The sequence below is a fragment of the Rattus norvegicus genome, chromosome 8 (genome assembly GCF_021556685.1).
Source record: "Rattus norvegicus strain SHRSP/BbbUtx chromosome 8, alternate assembly SHRSP_T2T, whole genome shotgun sequence".
Lineage (NCBI taxonomy): Eukaryota > Metazoa > Chordata > Mammalia > Rodentia > Muridae > Rattus > Rattus norvegicus.
The window spans coordinates 29,076,204-29,092,693 of record NC_141541.1 but is presented as its reverse complement, the minus strand read 5'-3'; the positions used below and the strand labels follow the sequence as shown (position 1 = coordinate 29,092,693).

The 16,490-nt window shown below is 41.6% G+C and overlaps 1 protein-coding gene across 1 annotated transcript in view; it reads right to left on the bottom strand.

The window, feature by feature from the left end:
- Positions 1-6,580: 6,580 nt before the first annotated feature.
- Npsr1 (neuropeptide S receptor 1) overlaps positions 6,581-16,490 on the bottom strand; it is a 224,612-nt gene continuing 214,702 nt past the window's right edge. The window contains exons 8-10 of the mRNA NM_001106808.1: positions 13,436-13,522; positions 9,856-10,036; positions 6,581-9,138 (exon numbers count right to left, since the gene is read on the bottom strand). Of these exons, the coding sequence (NP_001100278.1) occupies positions 9,048-9,138; positions 9,856-10,036; positions 13,436-13,522 (359 nt within the window). The 3' untranslated portion in view covers positions 6,581-9,047. The remainder of the gene's footprint in view (positions 9,139-9,855; positions 10,037-13,435; positions 13,523-16,490) is intronic.

Genomic DNA, 16,490 nt, shown 5'->3' with positions numbered 1-16,490 from the left:
CAAATATGATTTTGAAACTAGATCTTGCTTTTCTGGTGTGTTTGGATATTCCATGTTTGTTTTGGTGGGAGAATTGGGCTCCGATGATGGCATGTAGTCTTGGTTTCTGTTGCTTGGGTTCCTGCGCTTGCCTCTCGCCATCAGATTATCTCTAGTGTTACTTTGTTCTGCTATTTCTGACAGTGGCTAGACTGTCCTATAAGCCTGTGTGTCAGGAGTGCTGTAGACCTGTTTTCCTCTCTTTCAGTCAGTTATGGGGACAGAGTGTTCTGCTTTCGGGCGTGTAGTTTTTCCTCTCTACAGGGCTTCAGCTGTTCCTGTGGGCCTGTGTCTTGAGTTCACCAGGCAGCTTTCTTGCAGCAGAAAATTTGGTCTTACCTGTGGTCCCGAGGCTCAAGTTTGCTCGCGGGGTGCTGCCCAGGGGCTCTCTGCAGCGGCAGCAACCAGGAAGACCTGTGCGGCCCCTTCCGGGAGCTTCAGTGCACCAGGGTTCCAGATGGTCTTTGGCTTTTTCCTCTGGCGTCCGAGATGTGTGTGCAGGGAGCAGTCTCTTCTGGTTTCCCAGGCTTGTCTGCCTCTCTGAAGGTTTAGCTCTCCCTCCCACGGGATTTGGGTGCAGAGAACTGTTTATCCGGTCTGTTTCTTTCAGGTTCCGGAGGTGTCTCAGGCAGGGGTCCTGCCGCTCCTGGGCCCTCCCCCACGGGAGCCCAGAGGCCTTATACAGTTTCCTCTTGGGCCAGGGATGTGGGCAGGGGTGAGCAGTGTTGGTGGTCTCTTCCGCTCTGTAGCCTCAGGAGTGCCCACCTGACCAGACGGTTGGGTCTCTCTCTCACCGGGTCTGGGAGCAGAGAGCTGCTGCGGGCCGGGATCCGCGGGTGTGGGACTTCCGGTAAACACAGAACGTGCCCGGTCCTAGAGGAATTCTGCTTCCCTGTGTCCCAAGCTCACCAGGCAGCTTTCTTGCAGCAGAAAATTTGGTCTTACCTGTGGTCCCGAGGCTCAGGTTCGCTCGTGGGGTGCTGCCCAGGGGCTCTCTGCAGCGGCAGCAACCAGGAAGCGTATATTATCTTTAATATATTGATATAGCCCCTATTTCCTGATTGTTTTCCCTCCAGTATATTGTCATCTAGGAGTGTTTTGTTTTCCATGGATTTATGTACTTTCCTTTTTTGGTTATTTTTATTTATAAATTTTATACAATATATTTTGATAATATTTTTCCCTTTTCAAGCTCCTCCTCCTCCATCCTTACCCACTAACTTTATGTTTTTTCTGTCCATTTCAATAATCCCCCTAAAGAGCAAATGAACAAACCCAGCAAGACTAAAAAAATATCAAAATAAAACAAAGAAAAAAATTAAATCAAAAGAAAACAAAACAAAAAAAACCATGGAGTCCTTTCTGTGTTAGCCAAATGCTCCTGGGTATGGAGCATGTCCAGTGACATTTATTTGGATAAAGCCAGTTTTCCCTTTCCCAGCAGGCATCAACTGCAAATAGGCTCTTGGAGGGTTCTTGGTGTAGGCATGGCACTTTTGGTCCACTTTTCCTTCTCAGTGCTAGAGCTTTCTCTGGTTTTGAACATGTTCAGGTCTTATGAGTGCTGCTACAGTCTCTGTGAATTCATGTACAATAGAATATTATTCAGCCCTTATGAAAAAGGAAAACAGATTTGCAGGAACATGGATGGAGCTAGAATTAATCATCCTGAGTGACAAATATTGCATGCTTTCTCTTATGTATGTGTTAGCTTTTAAACTTTAGATATATATATTTCAATCTTAATGCCCAAAGGGGTTGAGTAGCTAGAAAAGAACCAGGGAAAGGAGGAACGGAAATGGGATGGATCTTCTACCATAGAGTTAAAGGGGAAACTAGACTTTGTATACGTTCTGTGGCTTTTATTATTATTGACATCCCTCTTTATTTGATTATGATCAGATAGAATGCAGAATATATGTTCAATTTTTCTATATTTGTTGAGAGTTTCTTTATGTCTTGGTATGTGGCTTATTTTGGAGAAGGTCCCATGGACTCTTGAGAAGAACATGTACTCTTTAGTGTTTGGGTGGAATGTTCTATAGATAGCTGTCCAATTTATTCAATTTATGAGGTCATGTAACTCAAGAGTCTTCGTTAATTTTTTCTGGATGGCTTGCCTAATGGTGAGAGTAGGGTATTACCACTATATTGGGTTCTAAATCTGATATGATGGTATTGCTTTTTTTTGAAATTTAGTACATTTCTGTCTGATGAATATAAATTTGAAATTGTAATATCTTTTTGGTGGGCTTTTTCTTTAATGAGTATTTAGATATCCCTTCTGATTATTATGGGTTGAAGTCGTGTGTGTGTGTGTGTGTGTGTGATATTAGAATACCTATTCTTGCTTATTTCTTAGATCCACTTGCTTAGAACAATGTTTTCTAACCCTAATGTTTTAACCCTAAGGTGATCTCTATCTTAATCTTAAGGTGTTTCTTGGAGGCCACAAAAGGATGGATTCTGTTTTATGATATAGCTGTGTCTCTTTATTAGGGAGATAAGAGCATTTATATTAAGGATCATTGCTGAGCATGTATACTGACTCCTGTTGCTTTTGCGGTACTTTACTGGCCCTCTTTTTCTTCAGTGTTCCAGAGTCATTTATTTGTTTCTTGTGAATCTTGAGTATACTATCTATCCTTCACTTTCAACATTCTAGCGTCCCCTGGCTTAGAAATCATAAATTCCTTGAATCTAATTTTATCCTCAAAGTGTTTCCTTTCTTGTTTGATCATCACAGATAGGTTTTCTGAGTATTGTAGTCTAGACTCTTATCTGTGATTTTCACATCTCATAGAACAGTGGTTCTCAGCGGGGGTCACAACCCTTTGGGAGTGGGTCAAACAAGCCTTTCATAGGGGTTGCATAGCAGATATACTGAGTACCAGATATTTCCATGATAATTCATACAATAGCAAAATTAGAATTATTAAACAGAAATGAAAATGATTTTATGGTTGGGAGTCACCACAACATGAGGAACTGTGCTTAAAGGTCACAGCTTGGGAAGGTTGAGAACCACAGGGGTAGAACCTGTGTCTCAGGTTTTCAGACTTTCGTCTTATTCAGAAAATCAGCTATTGTTCTGATGGCTCTGCCTTTGTGCTTAACATGATCTTTTTGCCTTGGACCTTTCAATATCTTTCCTTTCTTCCTTATATTTAGTGTGTTGACTGTTATAATGATGTGCAGTGTTTCTCTTTTGATTTTACTTGGTGTTCTATATGCCTCTTGAAACTTGATTGAGTGTCTTTCCTTAGATTTGGATGTTTTCTTCTGTGACTTTGTTGTGCTTTTGAGCTAGAACTTTTCTATATTTTTAATTAGGCTTGCATTTTTAGAGCACTTTAGAGTTCTTGAACTCTGAACATCTGGGGTAGGGTTATCTGCTCTTTCCTTCAATTTCATGGCCCAATTCATGTACTTTTTCTTCCAGACCCGATAATCTGACTTATGCTTATCCAGTCTATTGGTGAGGTGTTCTTCTAATTTTTTATTTAAATTTCTGACTTTTTATTTAGAATTTTATTTCATTTTGGCCTTTATTTAGAGATCGATCTATCTTTTTCTTCTAAATTCTTTCTCTTTTTGTTTTGTTGCCTTGAATTGTTTTCATTCAACTGTTGTGTTTTGCTGTATTCATTCTGGCATTTGCTCATCGTCCACTGACTTTGATGATCATGTTTACTCTTGCTATTTTGAAATCACTGTCTTATATAACCTGAAAGTCACTTTCTCTAGAAATAATACCCTCAAAGCACTGTGTTTTGGTGGAGACCTATTGTCTTCATTATTCATGTTTGTGCTTTGGAGATTAGATGTCAGCATCTGATGTTATGTTGGTAGTAGTGCATCTTTTCTAAGTTGGTGTTCAGATCTGTTTTCTGTTAGCCCCAGTTGTCAGTCTGGAGACAAGGAGAGTGGATGTTGAAGTTTAGTCTTACAGCAAGTTACTGTTGGTGTTTGAATGGGTTATGAGAAGCAGTCCCACTCAGCTCCAGTCACAGGAAATTCCTAAGCCTATGAGCAGACCTTCTATAGAGCTGGACTAGTCTTACAACCAGTCTTCAGGAGTCTAGGGAAGATACTCTGGACTCTTTCAGGTAGTGGGAACCAATAGAGTTGGCAGTGTGATCTTAGGATCTCTATCTTGAGAGGAGCAGTTGGAGACTGAGCTAAGTTTTTCAGTGGAGTTGCTGGTGTGAGTCTACTCTCCATACATTGAGAGTAGAGGCTGAAGGTAGAATATATGGGGCACTCTAGCAGGCTGCAAGGGGAGATTGGTTAGACACTGTGAGTTTCGGGTTCTGATTTAGAGTGGGTAAGTGGAAGATTGGATGGATGGAGTTGGTCCTATGAGTCCAGCAACTCTGCTTGGAGAAAAGTAGCTTCAGCCATTCAATGGTTGTGGTTAGGAAGGTCAGTAGTGTAGGGTTCCAGCCTAGAGACGGTGCCCATGTTGGTGGTGTTAGTCTGTGGTCCCTACCTGAAAAGAAAGGGATGGAAAGATAACCTGAAGACAGGCACAGCATATGTGGTCCTCAGGCAAGCAGAAGGGGTAGATGTTATCTCCAGCATATTCTTGACTTTTGCCTGCTTATAATTATTGGAATTAAGTGAGATAAAATTCTTAATATAGTTGTATAGTTTGTATCCCATTTTTTCCTCTTTCTGGTACCATTCAATGCATACATCCTGAGACTGTGTTTTTAAAGGCAGAGAAATTCAGAATTATTTTTCATCTAATCCAACTAAAACACAAACCATTCTGAGGCATCTCTGGTTGGCTCTGCCTATGTTAGCTGTGATTTTCGTTTGCCTATGAGAATCAAGTATGGTAGCTTTCTTTGAGTTGACATTTCCATGGCCTCATCTTTTTATTTTCAGATTTGTTGACTCTTGTTTTAGGCATTTTATTTTATTTTATACTTAATTTTACAAAAAAACAGACAATAGCATTAAATAAACCTCTGGTATGACAGATTTTTAATTACTAATTGGAACATTGACTTTCATTTATTGTAATAGCTCAATTTTGGTGAAAAATTTATCATTGTCTTATGTTTTTTCTACCTGTCTCAGGTAATATTCTATAATTCTATTCCTCTTGTCTTCTTTCACATTGTTTTAAAAAAGTCACCTAACAGATAATGCTGAGCTAAATGTCAAAGCTTTAGAAGTGAGAATCTGATTTCCAGTATTCATTGTGGCCAAGATGTAGAATCAAATGATGTGCTCATTGATGTATAGATGTATAAAGATGATTTAGTTCCCTTCTGCTTAGTACAAAAAGGATGAAATCCTATTATTGGCAACAACATGGGGGAACCTAAAAACTACTGCTTTAAGTGAAACAAGCCAGGTATATAGAAACAAATGTCTCAGGATCTCACTTGGAAAAGAAAATCATGGCCTGCAAGGCTAAGGCGATGAGGTGGGGAACAGAAAGAAAGAGAGAGAGGGGGGTGGAGAACAGAGAGAAGTGGTCTCTCCCACTATCTTCCTCCTGCTTTCTCTTTCAGACAGGACTGGCCTCCAGATCTGTGTAGATGAGGATGGCCTTGTCCTGATCCCCCTATCTCTGTCTCCCAAGTGCTGGGTTTACAGGTGTGTGTCACCATATCCAGAATTACCCTCTTTTAGTCTGGAAGTTGCATATTATTTCTATTCTTCCAGCAATTATCCTGAAAGCTTTGTGTACATTCTGGACATATCAATGCCTAATTCCAATCTCCTTTCTATGTTCATTTAATGTAGTTCAGTGAACTTGAAACACTTCTACTACATTCAATCACCTTTAGATTCATATGCAGTTATGTTAGCAACTTTGAGTTACCCCCATTCTCCCACCCCACTTCCGTGACCTTTCCCGGGAGTCTCCGAGCAGACTCCCACTCATTTAAACATTCTATAAGGATGGAATTGCACATTTAAAATGTTAACTGGTCCAGCCCTGTTGTGGATAATGAATTCTTAAATGAGGCATGACTGTTTCATAGTTCTCCAAGAAAGGAAATTGGCAGCTTGGTAAGGGCCATCTTCTTTTACAGGAATGGAGGCTGCCAGGTTGTAGGAACAAAGCTGCATGCGTAATGAACTGTACTCAAATGAAAACTGAAACGCAACAAAACACAAATCCAGACTCAGGCCATCAGACGTGTGGCTTCCCGAAAATGTCAGCCAACACTCAAGACTAGAATTGCTTTATTTCTTCATAAATATAGTGTTTTGTTTTCCCGTTCCTTCATCAGATTAGTCACCACAACCTTTTTAAATCCATACTGTGAATGTGGAAGGACATTTCTGAATATTTCTATGCAGAGCTGTCTCTATGAAGCTGGAAAGAATGCATGAGGTGTATGTTGAATTAGTTCAAAAGTACATTATTCTCATAATTATCGCAGTGGAAAGTCATTAAAAAGGTATTAGTGTTTTGACGAAGGGGTGGAGTGGCCTGTGGGAGCTGTTGCTTGATGAAATTAAATCTCAATTAAATTCTGTCATAAATATGGCCTGAAAGGAGAGGATCTTTCGCCATTCACATTGAATTTAGTTCAATAAAGCAGAGATATTTTCTGCAGTGTGACTGAATATATTAAACACATTTGCCCTGTTAGCCTAACTTTTACCTGTCCTTGAAGCAGTGAAATAACATCACACATTTTACATCTTGGTGTGGAAGGTGGGCACCTTTATTTTACACACCACCTTGCTGCCATTTCTGGTCCCATGGAAGCATCAAGGGCTACAAATAGCAACTGTAGTTTACATTATAATTTTCCATCATTCTCTTTCCTGGTTGGGATGCACATGAGTTTCTGAGTTCATATGGTACAGAGAAAATTTATACCTCCAAGAGGCATGACTCAACCTTGACTCACTGAAGTGTTAGTCTTCAAAGGGGAGAATTCAAGCAGCACTCTGTGTAAGTCTAATTTAATCCATTACAGCCTCTAAACTTCAACATCCTCTGCTACACTGCTATTTTGCCTCCCTGTTAGAGATAGATTAGTGGTGCCCAGAGACACAGCATGATTCATCCAGCATCATAGGACTAATGACTGCCATTCTTAAACTGTTTCCGAAGTTGGGAAAACAAGGCTGGTGAAGATTTCAGACTCCATCTCAATGTAAAGCTAGTTTTACATAGATGGCACCTTCCTACAGCAGTCTGTCCCATTACCTTACTGATCTCCTGGCTCCTATGAGGATGAGAGCCACAGGCTCCTGACAGCTCCCTTTACAGACTGTGGATGGCAAAATAACCTTCAGGGCACTCTCTCTTTAAGAATCGATAAGGGGATGGTGTCGGCATGTGACAGGTCTTGCAGACCCGAACTTGACAGAGATTGAAAGTATCTATCAAGGGCCTTGGCCTTCTGTTTTGCTAGCTAGGACACCCGCCAGATTCTACTGGTTAATTGGCTCCTAGGCAGGCAGCGATTTCAGCACCAGTCCTGTGAGTCTTCTGTGGCACACCATGATTTAAAGAGAAATGTTCAGAAGTCCTTCTCAGCCACTCCATGCTTCTGCTTGCTCACGTTTAGCTGATTGGATGGAGAAGGAAGTGGCTTTCAAAACTGTTGTGTGAACAGAAAGGTGGATTATTCTGTCTCCTCAAACATAGGGAATAATAACTGAGAGACAGTTAGTTCAGTGCCTAATTTCTACCTAAAGAGATGCTTTCCCTAATGTCGGGTGGAATTGAAAAAGAAATTTGTGGAAAAATTGCCACCATGACCTTAAGCAGGCAGTCTTTGGGCTGATAAGATAATGAGGAATGGGGTGCTTTTAAAATTGACTGAACATGTTAACGACTGAACGAGCCGTCAGCCAAAAGGACAAGAAAAGGTTTCAACTCTGGAAGGGAGGATTTTGCCAAGGAGATTTCAATGTCAAAGACTGAATGAGAAGCTAAAAATAGGGTGTTCACGTGCGTCATAGGGCTGTGGGTGGAGATGTACACATAGTCAAATGATGCCATTTTCACTTCTGGCAAAATCTGAAGAAAAAAAATGGCTAGAAAACATTTAGCCATATTTCATTTGAATTATACTTATAAATACTGAATTGCAGACCTGTCAAAATAAGACCAGCACTTCCTTGCAGAGGTGCCAGGTAGGCAAAGGCTACAGCACACAGCAAAGAGCTTGCACGAACATCATGTTGGGGAAGCCAGGAAGCTGAGTCCCCAGCGGAAGAGGATTCTGGGACTAACAGTGGGACTAAAAATGTCCCTGAGGCATGTGGAATGAGCACAGGTTGGCTTAAATGTTGATACAGGGAAGGGAAGCTCCTTTACACAGCTGAAAGAGCTGTGAGTTCACGGTTCCAGCTCTCTCTCTCTCTCTCTCTCTCTCTCTCTCTCTCTCTGGAGTTATGGCCAGGGTCTATCACTATTTGGTGTGATTTTTCTGCTAGGTGAGAATGTGCCTGCATAGTGTCCTTGGTTTACAGGAGACTGTACTGTCCTTTCCCACAAATCACAGCGCTTGGGAGCTCGTTCCTGCTAACATCTTCTCCTCCACATGGAGATGTATACAGTAGCAGGGTCTGAACGTGACTTTCTTGGCATTTCAGGGGCAAACATCTCATCTACACCCACTAAACTTCCAATATAAACCTGGTGTAAAGAAGTCTAACCTTTGTTGTCCTCCTATTTACTTTCAAAAGTGCAATTAGATGACTCAAGGGTAGCCCTCCAATATCTTTCTGCTTGCCTGTGTCATCAGTCCACAAGGACACAGATGCTGGGGCAGATGCTGAGCTGTGGGACAAAGAGCTGGGAGACATTAGAAAGAAAAGTATCTTTCCAAGCTGACACAAAGAGGTGTTGAGACCATGTTGGCTAGTGCATGGATTGCAGGCCCTCACTAGAAAGTTTGCATCATGTATCTGGTAGATGATGCAGGAGGAGGAACAGGCTCAGGATTCATGCACTAACTGATGGTGAAGGTCTGGGTGAGGGGACTGAGCTCAGCCTAGCACTGTTGCCTCGGGGTTTAGATGAATTCAGGCTTGGAGAGAATCTGCATCTCATGCCTCTCGCTTCTCTCTCGGTACGTCATTCTGGAATCCTGGGATCTTTGCACCCTAGAGAAAGTCAGAATAAAGAAATAAAGGAAACTGATTTACACTGATGAAAAGACAGCATAAATGTTAAGAGATCAGAGCTAAGAAAGGCCATTAAAGATCAATGCTTGTTACACTAGAACAACTGGACCTCTTCCTCCACCACTTGCCCTTACAGCCTGGTGGACAGTGATATCACCAGAAGGAAGTAGACCCTGCCCTATCTCCACTTTTCGCCTGCAGAAAAGGAACTGTATAGACGTTCGCAGATTCTCTCTTTGTAGAGAAGCAGCATTAAGAAAGACTTAAACCATCCTATTACTTTCCCTGCAATGAGTTTCTCCTTAATCCATGTGAATTTACTTCAGACCTGATGAGGACAGACAAAAAAAAAAAAAAAAGAACCAGCAGAATGGTTGTCAGGGGATTGAATTTCAGCTCTGCCACTAAAATCGGTCTGACATCAAGACTGTCACTCAGTCTTGTGAGCTTTTCTGTGTAGAAATTTACCTATGAAGTAGTGAAAATGTCCTATATTACATTCTCAGTAGGTTTATAGGGAGGTGGTTCATGTGGGGAAGCTTCCATGAAAATCAAGGTTTTCTACATGTGCAGTGCTGTCATGCTCTGAGCATGGATTTGAATTCATCAAACTATTGGGGACTTCCTAACCTTTAAGCACCTTATCATGACATGGGGTTCTGTAGCCCCTTGCTGAGCATTGGGAGCACAACTTACTTGCAGGGGGAGCAGAGGGAGCCGCTGAAGATGCAGTAGATGAGGGGGTTAATGGCACTGTTCAAGGCAGGCAGGTTCTGGATAATCACAGAGGCATAGAAACGCTCCTTGGTGTCTGGAAGGAGGTTGAAGTTGTCTAACATGTCAAAGAGGAAGTATGGACTCCAGCAGCAGATGAAAGCTAGGGAGAAGAAAGCCATTAGCACCACTGTGTGTTCACCAGAAGCATCCCTCTTAGTTAGCCATGACTAGAATTTTAACTGGGATGATCTTTGACACTAGGAGATCTCTCAGATATATTGGCCTTGGGTGTGCTAAGTGAATAGTTGTATGTGTTAGCATGATGGACATACTTGCTTAAAAATGTGTATTAGTATGCACATATGCTAGAGAAAGAATTCCTAAGCTGAGATTTTCTAGATCCTTTGTATCTAGAAAAGGAGATCTGACTTCTTCCATTGTTGGTATGGAATTGTTGTAGAAAGTCTGGGGTCTGGCAGGCATGGCCAGGGCCTCCCACTTATCATAGTGATGAAGGAAAGTGAGCGAGACCCTTTAGGGATCCCTGAAGCAGACAGAAGAGTATGAAATCTGACCAGACATTGACCACTAGTTCTAGGAAATACAGCAGGTTAAAGTGTTCATAAAATTTTAAAGTGTGGACCATAATAAGATCATTATGATCTCAAGTTCTTTCTATGTTTAAGTTAACCTCTCCAGAACACTCCCACCCAATACTTTTGTCCAAACCAACTGTGTGCAGGCCCAAAGCATCAAAGGGCTAGAGTGGGATATGGGAATATCAATTGTGATGGTTAAGTTCTGTGACACCTTGACAGGTCTCCAGGGTGCCCATACATTTGTTTAGATATCATTCTCAATATGTCTGAGAGGAGGTTTCTGAATGAGATTAATATCTGCATCAGTAGAGTACACGAGGCAGATTACATTCCGCTGGTGAATGGGCCTCATGAATTGAATGGGCCTCATCTATTGAAGGCATAAATGTAACAATAAGGAGCTGTGGGAATTCACTCTTGTTAATAGAGTCTTTGAACTGGAACAGTGGCCTACACTTTGGATTTAAACAGAAACATACAGACTCGATTTTGTTCTCAAGCCTTTAGGTTCAGACCTGGACTTGTATTTACACTAGTGGCGACCTCAGGTTTCCTACCCCACTAAGGGCAGAGCATGAGGTTTCTTGGCCTTCATGAGCCCATGAAGTGATTTCTTATAGAAAACTAATCTGTCAATCTGTCTGTCCTTCTGTCCATCTGTCTGTCTATCTGTCTTGTCTATCTATGACATCTATTGTTCTGTAATCTAGCTTGCTGTCACCTATTTATCTGCCATTTCTATGGTTAATTCAGGCAAATACAAAATTGCATCGTCTTGGAAGGGTAAACCTGTTACCCTTCTCTCTTGTCACATCATTGCAACTTTATCTCCCTAACCATTTCTTACCCTCAGAGTTTGTCTCAGAGTAGAAGTTCAGCATGCATGGACATCTGTATGCAGGGGCAACTATCGTCCATTCTCATTTGATAGGGATTATGGAACTTAATTCAGAATTTAGAAATCAAAGATTAACTTGTGATTCACTCCCTACCCCACCCCTGCCCCAATTGGGCCATGGTGTTGATATCTTAAACAGGAATCGTTTAAAAACTAAGATCACTGTCTTTCTGTACTCTGGGTGATTAATCCCGTAGTTAGAATAGTTCTGATGCACCAAGGTGCAACACTGTCCTTCTCTGTCTCTTTCTGTCTCTCTATCTGTCTCTATCTCTGTCTCTGTCTCTCTGTCTCTGTCTCTCTCTCTGTCTCTGTCTCTCTGTCTCTCTGTCTCTGTCTCTGTCTCTCTCTCTCTCTCTCTCTCTCTCTCTCTCTCTCTCTCTCTCTGTGTGTTCAGCAGGAATGTCAGTCCTCTTACATTCTCAGAGGCAGCAGTTAAGACAGCCCACATTTCTCACGTCTCATATACATTTGGAATGGTCAACTTAGCATTTACGCATGAGAAGATCCTGTTTATAATTTCCCTAGTCTAGAGAGCTAACCACTTTTATAGGTTCACCTGAAGATTTATAATAAAAACTGAAGCTTTCAGAAACACAATGATGTTGTAGACAAAGAGAGATGAATTTGTTTAGTTTGAAACATACCAAGATTTGTTTGCCTACTCAGAAAGTCAGATTAGTGACAGTGAAACAGCTTATATTTGTGTATTCCTTTGAAAACATCTGTACTGGCTGTCACTTGTAGTTGTACAGGCAGGCATAGGCATCTGATTTCTTTATTACTATTTTAGTGTAGTTGTGCCTATCCATTATATATGAAATTGATATTGGTCTCTTATAAATTTTTTATTTTACTCTTACTTTAGCTAATTAATAGAGCAATATGCTAACAAAAAATAACAGATATTTATCATTTCAGGATGGTAAAGGGGTATTACAAAAACATTTGTTATAGATAGGGCACTTTATTCTGACAGTATGCTGACCAGCCTGTGAGCACCTGATTGTACACTGACCAGACTTTACATGGCTGTGAATATAATTTCTGATTGAACAGGGATACAACAGCTTGAAAATGCATGTTTATGCATTCATTTCCTTTCTCATCTTCCAACCAATGGACACCTGTGATCCTGATGGGAGACAAGGAATCTCTGATGTCCTCCAGAAGGCTCTGAAAGAATTCTTTGAGACCTAGTGAGCTGTGGATGCCTTGATAGCTCATCTTTGCACTGCTGCTGTGTGTCTATACTTGGCTGGCTGAGTCAGGCCTGCTGCGCGTGGTCTATTTGGCATTTTATGGTTTGGAAAGGGGAGATGAACTATTCTGGTGATTTGACATACAATTAATTCCTTGCTGGAGCTTCTAAATGCTTCTAAAGAAGCAGAGATGGGGTATATGAGTTAAATTCAAGTGAAACAACATTAATTCCCTTTAGAATATCCACATTCATTTGTTTATGTTCATATTGAGTCAAAACATTAACTCAGTAGTGTATATGTTACCCAACTTTGGGCTTTGGGGATAACATGTATAACTCAAGAGCAAGTCATGGCTTTCATGGATTTATGCTTGTGTCCCGAGAGGTAAACTTAATAAAGAAACTGTGTGTGATTTCATAGAAAGTCTGAATATATATATCTGTATGTTAATATATATCTTAGTAAAACAATATCTATGAATGTGTATCATGTCAGATACAAATAGAAAACAGCAAGAAGCGCCAACTTGGGATGAAACAAGAGTGATACTTTTTTAAAGAAATGTGTCAGAGAAGCTGGAGGAGGTGTCATTGTTAGGGAACAAAACAACAAGAGTAGACCATGAGTATGTCTGGACATTTTTGACAGACAGGAGTGTCTGCCAACCTGATTCACAGAGAGAAGGATTAGGAGCTGATTATTGGCTCTTGCAGCAGCTAGACACACTGGTGAATACCATAGCTTTCCTTCTAATGATAGAGAAATGTGCACACTCCTTCCCTGCATGTCCTGCCCATCACCAGCTTGTTTATAGAATGTTTATGCAGTTCCGTTGCATGGGGAGGGGCAATGCTTACCAAGGATTATGACGATGCTGTACTTGATGGCCTTGATTTTTGCTTTTGAGATGAGGCCTCGGTTGTAGCTGCAGCATAGTTCTCCATCTGTAGACAGAGAAGTGGGATGGTAAAGTGGACAGATAGTTTCTGTGAAGAGGAATTCTGAAGGTTAGACTTGCAGACCCGCACATGCCCTGCTCCTCTGGAGACAGTCTTGTCTAAGATGGATTAGTGGCGGCTGATAAGAGCTACTCAAGTTACAACCTAGTGGAAACGCCTAGATTGTCTTAGAAGGTAAGGTCAGACTACCTGAATGATCCATAGCTGGCATTAGACCACGAGGCTACAAAGAGTGGATCTTGCTTGTTGAGAGCTGCCCTCAGGCCTGAGCTGTGCTGAGAAACATATGAAGTCACTTCTGCTACCCTGTAGCATGGCTACTCCAGATCAACTCACTGACCTCATTCAGAAACTCTGTAAAAGCCCAAGCCACAGAAAGAACTGCAACTGAGCCTGTGCCTAAACCTTAAGCATATGCAACTCTCGTCTGAAGGCAAGATATTCAAGGGATGAGTATGAGAGTCTGTGGAGAGGGCCTTTTTCAGACTTGAAGTCTGGGTATTGAAGGATTAATAAATGCTTGTTGAATAAATCAACAAATACTTCTTACAGTTGAGAGGTAGTGATTAAAACATGAGGTTGGTTAAGGTTTGCAGAAGAAGTGCAATGGGTCTTAATGAAATGGGTAAAGAGATAGGGACATGGAACACTGGCTGTAGGATCACTTGCCTGAAGGAACCTCCCCATCTCACAGGACATGTAAACTTTGTACACACAAAGTAAGCATGGCCAAGACCTTAGCCCCACTCTTTACCAGGTTCCACGGAGCTGGAGATAGACCCAGGAAGCACACTAGATAGTAGTTCAGTAGCTGGAGATAGACCCAGGAAGCACACTAGATAGTAGTTCAGTAACTGGAGATAGACCCAGGAAGCACAACTTGATAGCAGTTCAGCAAAAGAAATGGCCTTTCATCAGAGAGGCCAACCACAGACCCAGGCTCTCCTCATTAAGTTGCACTTGAAATTTATTTTAATCCTGATAGAAACTGACCAGAAGTTTATTTGCATTCTAAGTATTCCGTCTCATTTCCAATACCGTCTAGCCTGGTCCACCAAAAATAGCGTATTTTCTGACAGTAGATGTAGATGGAACAAAAAGACTGAGGTAGAGAGTCCTTTTTCTCTTCCTTCCTTCCTTTCTTTCTTTTTTCTTTCTCTCTCTCTTTCTTTCTTTCTTTCTTTCTTTCTTTCTTTCTTTCTTTCTTTCTTTCTTTCTTCCTTTCTTTCCTCCTTCCTTCCTTTCTTTCTTTCTTTCTTTCTTTCTTTCTTTCTTTCTTTCTTTCTTTCTTTCTTTCTTTCTTTCTTTCTTTTGTTTGTTTCTAGATACTTCCTTTAAGCAAAAAATATGCCATGATCACAAGGATGGCTGAGAGGAGAGAGACATAACACAGCCAGGGGCAGAGGAGAGAACCATTTCCTGTCTACTCTGTCCCAGTAGTTGTGCTGAGATGTACAGAGGTCATCATGTAAACTCCAGTGAGGTGAGAGGAATTCCAAAAGTAAAGAGGCAAGTGTGGACATGGGACTGGGTAAGCTGGAAGCTGTGGCATGGGGCAAGAGTGACAAAGATGTGCTTGTTTGAAGCATAGATAGAGATTCACCTTGTTTTGATGTTGCCTAGGGCTGTCTGACATTGGGGTGGAGGGAACCACTGGGGACAAATTAGGAAGACCTCAAATGCTCTTGTGAGAACTCTGGGGTTCTCCAGACAGCAGCTCGCTGAATGTTTCTAAACCTTTTTGCAATGTGGCTATTTCTTCATTGAGTGGGTGGGAGCAGCTATTACTAATGAATGGGCTCCATAGGTGCAAAGAACTAAATACAGCTAGAATTATTCTTACTCCTTCAGGTCAGGGTCTTTTATTCTTCTGGGCAGTTTCACCAACACAGCATCTTGGCAATGTAAGAAGATACGTTTTCCAGAATTCTTCCACACCCATGGTTCTTAAGTGGCATGGTTTGCCTTGCAAGGGCTTGGGAAGTTTCTGGATGTATTTTGGGTTACCATAAGTATTAGTGTATAAGGGCTATTCTAGTGGAAGGAGGCCAGAGAGTGCATTTAGACATCCTCTAAGACGAAGAGTAAAGTGCTCCCTTGAAGAATGAACAGTTTACCTTTCTGCAGTCGTTAAGGGTAAAACACCTCATTTCCGGGATGGTATCACAGAATGGATACAGACCTTAGGCACAGACCTGAACACACCCTTCTTTCTTTTTTTCTCCATCTTTATTAAATTGGGTATGTCTTATTTATATTTCAATTGTTATTACCTTTCCCAGTTTCCAGGCCAACATCCCCCTAACCCCTCACCCTCCCCTTTTCTATGGGTGTTCCTCTTCCCATCCTCCCCCCATTACCGCCCTCCCGACAACAGTCCCATTCAATGGGGATTCAGTCTTGGCAGGACCAAGGGCTTCCCCTTCCACTGGTGCTCTTACTAGGATATTCATTGCTACCTATGAGGTCAGAGTCCAGGGTCAGTCCATGTATAGTCTTTAGGTAGTGGCTTAGTCCCTGGAAGCTCTGGTTGGTTGGCATTGTTTGAACACACCCTTCAACTCCACTAGAGACTGGATGTCTGGGGTACTTGCCTAAAGTTCCCAGGCTTGGTTTCCTAGGTTTTAAAATAAAGTGTAGCTTATTGAGTTAGTAGGAAGATAAAATGAAAATGTATTCCAGGTGAGAAGACCTGTACTGACATGCCAGTCACCTTGCCACTGGAATGAATTAAGTTTCAACAGTGTTTTGGGATGAATATGAGCTGTCTTTATAGAAGAAAACTGATGGCTCACTACCCTAGATAGTCTGTTATACAATGGTGTTGCCACAGACAGCAGGAGATTATCAGGGTGAGATTATCTCCACGGGGGCAAGGTAAGATGATAGCAGACCAAATTATGTCCTTTCGAAGTGTCCCCACATGCTGGCCCAAGGTAACAGCTGGTCCCTA